General features: G+C 36.1%; 1 protein-coding gene across 1 annotated transcript; it reads right to left on the bottom strand.

Annotated features, from left to right (window-relative positions):
- Positions 1-3,980: 3,980 nt before the first annotated feature.
- On the bottom strand, positions 3,981-9,888 carry LOC115989053. The gene is made up of 3 exons (XM_031112711.1): positions 9,609-9,888; positions 8,718-8,886; positions 3,981-7,939 (listed from the first exon to the last, which is right to left on the bottom strand). The coding sequence occupies exons 1-3, from the start codon at positions 9,720-9,722 to the stop codon at positions 4,236-4,238; spliced, it is 3,987 nt and encodes a 1,328-aa protein (XP_030968571.1). The 5' UTR covers positions 9,723-9,888; the 3' UTR covers positions 3,981-4,235.
- Between the last annotated feature and the right edge of the window lie 246 nt (positions 9,889-10,134).

Here is a 10,134-nt window from a genome sequence, read left to right as displayed (position 1 = left end):
TGAAGATTTGTCATTCCACAACCACCAAACTTGTTTTGCTAACATCACCCCATTAAATTTCACCAAATCTTTAAAACCCATCCCTCCTTGAGTTTTTGGTTGACAAAGAGTCTCCAATTTCTTCCAATGGATTTTTCTTTGTTCACCCCTTTGTCCCCACCAAATTTTTCTAGTCATCATTTCAATATCATGGCAAAGACCCACTAGAAGTTTAAAAAATTTCATAGCGAATGTTGGTATAGCTTGTACCACCGCTTTAAGCAGAACTTTTCTGCTTACTTGGGACAATAGCTTCTCTTTCCATCCTTAGAGCTTATTCCAAACCCGTTCTTTTATATAGACCAAACTTGCCTTTTTATTTCTTCCTACCATAGCTAGGAGGCCAAGGCACTTTTCATATTCTCTTATTTCAACCACCCCTAAAAATTCATAACCTCTAGCTTCCTTTCCTATAAAACAGCTTTACTGAAAAACACTATCGTCTTCCCTCTACTGACTTGTTGCCGCAATGCATGTTCATACAAAATCAGTAAGTTTTGGATAACTTGAAGATCTCCCATATTTTCCTAACAAAATAATAGGCTATTATCTACAAAAAAACAATAAGCAGGTAACTCTTGAGAAAGACATAATTGATGACATGAACTCGAAAATGTCAATGTGCTAATAATTAATTGGACTAAGATCATTGTTAATTGACCAGTACAAGTTATTATGCAATGATTTTTTTTTCTTTTTTTTCTTTTTTTTTTTTATATAAGAAAATGGTGCTTTAGGCTTTGACCAAATTATTCCACTCTATGCCCACAAGCAGAGGCGGAGCTACCTTATTGCTTGGAGGCCATGGACACCCAAAATTTTAATTTTCTTTTATTGTTACGGTAATTTTAGGCTATAGGTCTGATCCAACAAGGAAGTAATAGGCAATGGGCCCCTTCAAAAAATATGACCCCCCCCCCCCCCCTCCCCCTAAATTAACTCCTAGGATCTCAACAGTCCAATGGATATATTGCCCAAAGAGTTAAATAATATACTAGCTAGCCCCCCAATTGTCCAAATGATTTGTTGCAAACGCAATGGATAATAACATACTATTTCAAAAGAGCATCATTTAATCATTTCTTCAAACAAAAATTTACCTTTTTTCCATCTTTCTCAATCACAAGAAGCTACCTTTAGTTATTCTCCCTACTTCTGCCAGCCTACACTGCCCTCTCTCAAGACAACACGTTAACTCTCTTTTCAACCCAACCAAATAACCTCAACCATATGGGCATTTAGATTTAAGTTTTGTTATACATATGATAATGGTCATATGGTTTTATTTCTTTTTATAATTTATTTATTATAATATGAATCTTACCATATGAGTTTTTGGCTTTCTAATTAATTAGTGTAATGAATATGTTCCGCTTATCAAGATTTTGTTGTTCAATTTTTGTATTGCTATATTATAATATATTTTATCTCTCTATGTCATCATTTTTTTTAAGTTGATTTTTTTTTTTTTTTTTGAAATTAGGTGATAAATAATTCATTAAAAATTAAAATATAGGAAATTTTCAATATTACAAATAATGATGGGTTGATAGTTTTTAAAATAATAGTGAAAATTTTTGTATATATCTATAGTGAACTAAATAATTGTTGAGAATATGTTGATATATCAAAGTTGATAATTTTGTATTCAATAGATTTTTGAATTATGATTATTGTATTAATCTATAATTTTTGTTGTAGAGATTCTATTAAAAAAAATTACAACAAATCAACCCCCAAATAAAAATTCCTGAGTACACCCCTGCCCATAAGATACCGTGAAAATCTCATAAACCAGTTGTGTGGTTATTATGCGAGTTTGGTCTATGGAGTGTGTCCCTTTGTACATTTCTAACAAGGCGAAAAACCCATTTTCGTTCTTATATTTTCACGCGATTCCCACTTTGATCCCTATCTTTTATTTTCACCGCTTTTAGTCATTGTTTTGAAAAACGTGTTCCGTTTTAGTCCTTACCGTTACTCATTTAATAGAAATATCCTACGTGGCAAACGGTCCAATAGTAAATGCTGACGTATCTATTAAAATAATATTTAAAAAATTATTTACATTTTTAAAAATGCCACCTCAGCAATTTAATTTTAAAAAAAGTCACGTCAAATAAAAATAATATAAAAATTTCTAACCTAATTATTTTTTTAAAAAAAGAAAAGAAATTAGTTAAATTAATTTTTTTTTCTTTTTTTTGGAAGAACATGATGAACTCATAACTATGTGTTCTTCCAAAACCCCAAAAAAAAAAAATGTATAAAATTTCCATCAATAAAAATAAACCCAAACTCAAAAATTCTCAACGAACAAACTCAAATGACAAACAAAACCCAACCCCTGAATCAAACCATAAATTATCCTTCCCAAAACTCAAACCGAGAATTACCTTACCAATATTTTTTTTAGAAGAAGAGAACCCAAAGTGAAAAGCGTGAATCACCCACAACAATTTACCAGAAAATTCATGAAGAACCCACAGTGAAAAGCCATGAATAACCCACCCCAAATCTCAGCCACCCATCACAACCCACAAACCCAACCACAGCCACCCAAAAACCCAGCTACCAACCGCAACCCACAGACCTAGCCACTAGCCACCCACTACAACCCACAAACCCAGCTACCCACCACAACCCACAAACCAGCCAAAAAACCAATGTAGCTATTAAAAAAATCTAACCGAGAATCGGTGGATGAGTCTACGTCGATGGAGGTTGAGTTGTCGAGGAGTAGCGGCGGCACTAGAGACAAATCATGTCAACGAACCTGAGAGTGATGAGTGGCTCGTTGGCTTTAGTGGTTTATGGGAAAAGAGAACCAGAGGATGAGAGAGAACCTGGTGGTTGGTGGTTTAGGTTTATTTTGATTGAAGGAGAATTTTAACAATATGAACCAAGAAAATGAAGAACACATAGATCTGAGTTCTTCATGTTCTTCCAAAAAAAAGAAAAAAAATAATTTAACTAATTTCTTTTCTTTTTAAAAAAATAATAATTAGGTTAGAAATTTTTATATTATCTTTACCTGACGTGGCTTTTTTTAAAATTAAATTGCTGAGGTGGCATTTTTAAAAATGTAAATAATTTTTTTTAATATTATTTTAATAGACACATCAGCATTTACTGTTGGACCATTTGCCACATAGGACATTTTTGTTAAATGAGTAACGGTAAAGACTAAAACGGAACGCGTTTTTCAAAACAATGACTAAAAACGGTAAAAATAAAAGATAAGGACCAAAGTGAAAATCGCGTGAAAATGTAGGAACAAAAATGGGTTTTTCGCCTTCTAACAATTATAAATAGATTTGGTTGATTGCAATGCTCTTCGCTGCTATATCAGCTTGTGTTTTGGTCGTGCCGTTGTACCTATGCCAGCTGGTTGGAGTTTGGAGTTTGGACTGTCAAATTGGGCTGAGACAACCGAAATCGTTCATTCAGCCCAAAGTTTGCTAGGCTGAGATTACTTTGGGTTCAGGCTGGTTGAGTTCTTTTAGAAATTAGAGCCCAAGAACTTATCCAAGTACAAAGAATTTAATTATATGAACAAGCCAGACTAATAAAAAAGGTCTTAACCCTTTTTTTTTGGTCTTAATACATATATATATATATATATATATATATATATATATAAACCATTTGACTATCAGAAATTGGCATGAGAAGTCAATGACAAAAATGGGTAACTGATATCCTAAATTGACAAAATAAAACAACTTTACCATTTCTTATGGACGAGCACCACCAAATGCTCCAAGCAAAATGAAATACCATGTTTCAAAGTTTAACATAGAGGTCAAAGTCCTTGATTTTGTATAATAATAATGATTAAAATAAAATTCAGAACTCTCTTTTTCGACAAATTTGAACAAAATTATGGTACCTTATACCTTTTCTCTCAAGACAATAAAACAAAAGAAACCACAGAGAGGTTTAGCAAGAACCTGCTAAAAAACACATCTTCAACTTTCAAGCAAAAATTGTTTTCTTTATAAGTGATTATACAGTTTTCATCTACCATTCATCAACCTAAATTTGCAATACAATCAAACAATGGAAGAGAAGATTCATAAATATCTTCCATCTCATCCTGCTTTGAAGTTATTTTCCAATAGCAACCTCACCTGCAGAATCATACAAGCTTACAGTAGAATTTCTCAACTTCAAAATGGAATATCCTTATTTCTTCATTGTAAAGCCGACAGCTTCTTTTCAAAAAGTTTGGCACGCCGAAGAGCATCTATGGCCTCAGCTTGCTTTCCTGAACGTTTCAAGTTTACTGCCTTTACCTTCTCTGCCTTGATCCGTTCTTCCAGTTGAGTTCTCTCTAGAGTAGAGATTTCACTTTTACCAACATTGGGTTTCGAAGGTTCTTTTCTTTCCGGGACGCGTGCTTCTGCCATATTAGCGTCTTCTAGTCCAATTGCTTTTAAGGCAGATAACAGTTGAGGATCGAGAAGATCCTCAACAACCACATCATCTACCGTTTCTGATTTACTCCCAGAAGACTCAGCCAACTCCTCCAACTGGGTCTCAAGTGCCTTGGCTAACTCGAACTCAGCTTCTGCTTCCTCTGTAAAACCCTCCCTTCGCAGCTTTAAAGCTCGACGCTTGTGGCCAAGAGATTCCTGTTGCAATTTGAAACGGTCGCGACTGGACAATGGTTTCGGAGCCAAATTTGATGTACCATGATCCTTTTTTCCAACGGAATGAATGTTAGATTTAGACACATCACTAGGAGCAGTTTTTGGCTGGGAATTGTCCTCCTCAAGACTCTTCTCAAGCAACTTTGCCTTACGAAGTTCCTCTCGAGCTTCTGTCAACTTCCCTTCTCTCTTTAGGGCAACTGCTTTCCTCTTATGAGCCAAAATTTCTTGATGAAGGGAGCTGTCATTCTTCTGAGAAGTAAGTCCCTGAACTGAACTTGCATTATATATATTTGGCTTCTCATCAGCATGCACCATTTCTTTTTTCTCAGTTGTAACATTGTCCTTCCATCCCAGATCTCCTTTGGCACTTGTCAGAGACCCCAAATGGGTAGTGGAACTAGTAGTAGACCAATTGTCAGAACCAAAATTTAATTTCTTCTCTTGCTTTTCATCAGGCTTGTGAGAATAACTCCAATCATCACCAGTCAGCAGATCCATCAAGTTTACAGAATGTCCAGGTGGAGGAATGTAATCAGCACCTTCTGTTTTGGTATTTTCTGGAGGACTAATTTCACCTGGAGTACCCAATTTTACAGAAGATGAACTATTTTCCTCAGTGAACTGAGAGATTAGGGAAATTGAAACATCAGCATTCCTCAAAGGAGGATTAACTGTGTCACTTTCCAATCTTCCTAAACCCATTGATGACTCAACAACTTGTTTGTTTGTAATCTCTGCTGCTGGGGCTGACCCTTTATTCACTTCGAATGTATCTTTTGATTTCCCATGCTTTTCATGAGTTACCAATAATTCAAAAGGCTCAGGCCTTTTATCCTCGATCACATTAATAAGAGGTTCCTTCTTTGCGGCTTCCAAAACTTCTACCTGGGCCTCTAAAACCTTAGCCATCCTCAATGTTTTGTCTGCCTGTTCTGTTTCTCCCTTGTGTCTAAGAGCAAGGGCCTTTCTTTTTAAACCCAAAAGTTCCCTTTGGATTTCTCCCTTATTTCTAGGTGCTGCTGCAATAGGAGTGTCAAAAGAGGATTCAATTACAGATGGATCTGCAGTATGAGTACTGACAGAAACTTGTTTACGTATTTCTTGCATGGTTACAGGTGCAAGTTCTTCATCATTCCATCCAAGATTCTTTAGAACTGAGAGTGTTGCTGGGTCATGCATATCTTTTTCTGTAACGTGCACTTCAGCAACTTCTTCCAATGAACTCCCCTCAAGGGTCTTGAAGTTTTCGTCTGTAGACCTATTAGATTCAATCTGAACTTCTCTCTTTGGAGCTTCCATCTCCACTATCTGAGCCTCTAATGCCTTAGTCTTGCTCAGAACCTCCTCTGCCTCCTCTGCCTTCCCTTGGCGTCTCAAAGCAAGAGCTTTTCTCTTTAAGTTTAAGAGTTCCCTCTGGAGCTCAGCTTTACTTCTAGACGCTCTGACTAGAGTATTAGATGGGGACTGAGTTGAAGAAGGCTCAATTATCTGCACAGAGTGATTATCATCTTGCCTAGAAGGTTTAGATGCAGAGTTTGCAAAATCATTATCCTCATCAGTCCAACCTAAATTCTTTAGAACTGATAGATATGTTGGATCAAGCATATCTTGATCTGTTACATCATCTTCGCCTTCTCCTTCTCCAAGTGGAAGATTTCTATTAATATCTGTATGTTTGTAGGAAAAATCCGAGTCTTTCCTACCAACAGTAACCCGTGTAGCCTTCACCTCAAAACTATCATCCATCTGTTCAAGTTGAAGCTCAAGAGCCCTACCCTTCTTCAATTCTTCCTCTGCCTCATCCAATCTTCCTTCCCTTCTCAAAGCAAGAGCCTTCTTTTTCAAACTCAGAAGCTCTTTCTGAATTGTTAATCTACTCTTTGGTGCAAGTTTGGGATCAACATCTTTCCTTGCATTAACATTTGCATCATCTACCTTTGTTGAGTTCAAAAATTTATCAGCAGATAGAGAAGTTGAATGTTTCTGAATTACTTTGGGATTCTGTATAATAAATTCATCCTCTTGAGAGTCAAAGTTTTCAAGGTCCCTCTCAAGTTCCTTGGCCCTCTTAAGCTGTGTCATTGCCTCCGCCACATTACCTGCCCTTTTCTGATTAAGAGCCTCTCTTTTCAGAGAATGAATTTCACTTAACATCGCTTCCCTGTCAACGGGAACAGATTGGTGTGAAATGTTTTGAGGATGAATAGATTCCTCAGTCCAACCAAATGATTGCAAAGCAGCAGCTATTTCAGGGTCCTCCATATCCTTATCCGTCACTTCAAGATTACCATCAACAATCAAGTCATCAGAAGCACCCACTAGGTGATCAAAATTTAAACCATGCCCCCGCTCATATTGAACAGAAATTTCTTCTTTATCATTGTCCATACTACGGATTAGTACAGAGAGCTCATCATCAGAATCTTCTTCAGCTCCAGCCAAAAGTTCCTGTTCTTCAAGTTGTTTTTCTAAAACTTTAGCTTGCTTCAATTCTTCCTTGGCTTCTGCTAGCTTCCCCTCACGCTTCAACAAAAGTGCCTTTTTCTTAAGAGCAACAACCTCGGTCTTGTCAATGCCACCACCACCCTTATCTTTATTAGTCTTCTGAGAGACTTCTCCAATAAGAGAAGAGAGTTCACCTTCCAAACTCAAATTTACAGACTTTTTACCTTCATCAAAGAGATCTTTATCAGACCATCCCAGTTCTCTGAGTTCAGCAGCAAGGTCGTCCTTTTCTTTACCAACACGAGGAATGATCGTATTTTTTCTACCAGATTCGTTAGGACCATCTTTATTCTGGCTATCAGCCATGTTTCCAGAAGACAAGACCTTTTTACGACTTTTTCTTAAGTAGATTTCCAAAGCCTCAGCTTGCCTCTCAAGCTCTTTCCCTCTCTTAAAAGCTCTTAGAGCTTCCTCTGATTTCCCTTCTCCTTTGAGAATTTTATGCTTCTTCTTTTCTTCCAAAGCTCGCTGACGCAATTCCTCAGGACTAGCAGATCCCATTTCACTCTTTAAATGATTAGGCTCATCTAGAGATATACTTCTATTTATTTCTCCTTCCCCATCCCGAGTAGAAACTTCTTGAGCATTCGAACAGGATGCACTGCTAGTGGTCCTTTGAATACTGGACACCAAGTCACTGTTTGACTCCCGTGCTGACGAAAAAGATTCCTCTCTAGCACTACCTAGAATCTGGTTCAGAACTTCATCCTCATCCTTTGATGTCAATTTTGAACTGCCTGTACCAAAATAATGAGAATAGAGCTATAAAATTATAGTAAATATCTATTTTGTTCTATAACTATGTGAAATATTAAAAGATAAGAAATTTGGCATTAAAATGATTGCTGACGTTACTAAAAAGGAAAAAAAATAAGACATCTGTCCCAGAGACATACAATTCAACTAGATGATACATTTTTTGACAACAATCCTTAATATGCAGGTGCTCGACTTAAATATCTATATTTATAAATTTCATAATGGAAACAAGAATTTTGCACAGCATCCAACAAATTTCTGATCTCACTTCCCCGGAGTTTTAAGAAAGTACAAATGCAACAGCTTAACTTGTCTCAACTGGATTTGTCTATTGTAATTGATAGCCAGCAGAATAATTCTTCAAAGTATATCACTCTGATATATTGCTTCAAAACTTTATTTTTTAATAAGAAATTAATGATACCAATAACGTATTCAGGTAATACAGAAGGTCATAATAGAACCAATTTCAATTGCAAAGAGATTTAAAGTGTTGATAACTTTAAAAATAAATAAATAAACCCGAGTAATTTATAAGTTATAAAAAGAATGACAAAAAAATATTGGGCATTTTGGGGTTACGCGAAATAAACAAAGAGGTGGAATGAGCATGTACTTCTTTGAATGATGCAAGGCCATGCAATTGATGACCCAGTGAGTATCACTGCTATGCGATGAAATAGGAACTTAATTTTTTAAACACATTTGGGCCCGAGGGGAGAAGAAGCTCCAACTACAGTAAAACAACAAAAATACCTCTACCAGCTCTGCCCTTGTGCCCATGTCGCATCTCAAAGCGTGTGGCCTCTTCAAGCTTCTTACAAGGCTCACATATGCGGACAGGTGAATCACCTTGGCCACGTAAAAACATTCTTTGCTGAGTACAACTGTTGCAAAACAAGCCCCCACACCTTCGGCAGTGATGCTGAAAATCCAGAATGCAAATCATCAAGAACTAGTAACGACTTAAAATAAAGATTTTAATGACCCCCAAGCATAAAATGAGTAAAAAAAAATTTCAAGAAATTCATCACAAAAATCTTTTTTTCTATTGGTAAGCTACAAGTATGAAATGAATTTCAAATCCGAGACTTCACCCTCTATCTATTCTAATAGGAGAAAGAAATGCCATTTGAGCCAAAACTCATTTCCAAATTACTAAACAAAAACCAAACCCTTCTATACTGCCCTATCATCCTCAATTTTAAGCCTTTATTTGACCAATCAAAGAAAATCCAATCCTTCATGGCTCTACTTATCCATCCTAATCTAAAACAACCATAAACAAATCTTTTCCAAATTTAAATTAACAGCAAGCAAGCATACAAGACTAATAAGTCCCATCCACTGAAACTGCAAATTCCCAAAAATAATAACAATCATGTGTTGCTCCAAAAACAATCTATTATTCCAATGTATCCTAAGACCACCACACACACACACACACACAAAAACCCCAAACCAAAGCATTTTCAGCCTAATCATGGTCAAGTACACATTTTACAACCAAAAGAACAAATTTTGCGATATGGGTTTTGAAGAAACATACAAATTAATCAAAAAATATCAATTGGGTGTTGGGATCATAGAGAAAAAAAAATTAAATTGATAAAGACAAGAATAGGGAAAGTCAAACAAAAACAAAACCTTGCGATTGATGAAAGTGAACTGAGAATTACATCCCTGACAGTGTGAAGCATCAACCACCCATGTGTTCCCTCTCAGTGATGGCTTTGCAGGCAATCCGATCTTCTCTAACATCTTCTTCGCCTAGTTTGTTTTCCGGGAAAATTTTAAGTTTTCAAAGGAAAAAGAAAAATCAAAGAGAGAATCAAAAATGTTTAATTCACAGGTTTTATTTATTTAATATTATTATAAGGGAAAGAAAACTTAGATTTCGATTTTGGGTTTGGCAAGGAAGTAAAGAAAAAGATTCAAGGAAAGCTGTGACTTGACTTCTATTGATGATGACGAGGATAATTAATTTTCGTTTTTGTCATTGTCGGAACTTTGAAGAGCTAAACGACGTCGTTTCAGGTAAAGAGCAATGGGCCGTCATGGTTGGGTGTAAAAAAGCCCACTAGTGGACCCACACACAACCTAGCCATTCTTTTCCAGAAAGAAATTTTCATTTGGACTATACTTTCTCTTTTGTTTTTCATTTCTTCTTTGG

The sequence above is a fragment of the Quercus lobata genome, chromosome 5 (genome assembly GCF_001633185.2).
Source record: "Quercus lobata isolate SW786 chromosome 5, ValleyOak3.0 Primary Assembly, whole genome shotgun sequence".
Taxonomy (NCBI): domain Eukaryota; kingdom Viridiplantae; phylum Streptophyta; class Magnoliopsida; order Fagales; family Fagaceae; genus Quercus; species Quercus lobata.
Note: the sequence above shows the minus strand (reverse complement) of the source record. Positions and strands in the feature narration are given on the sequence as shown.

Excerpts from the sequence above, each read along its gene's own strand:
- LOC115989053 (XM_031112711.1), bottom strand. The coding sequence starts at position 9,722 with ATGTTAGAGAAGATCGGATTGCCTGCAAAGCCATCACTGAGAGGGAAC. Across the intron at positions 8,887-9,608 it reads TCACTTTCATCAATCGCAAG|CATCACTGCCGAAGGTGTGG; the intron begins GTTTTGTTTTTG and ends CTGGATTTTCAG. Across the intron at positions 7,940-8,717 it reads CAAGGGCAGAGCTGGTAGAG|GCAGTTCAAAATTGACATCA; the intron begins GTATTTTTGTTG and ends ATTTTGGTACAG.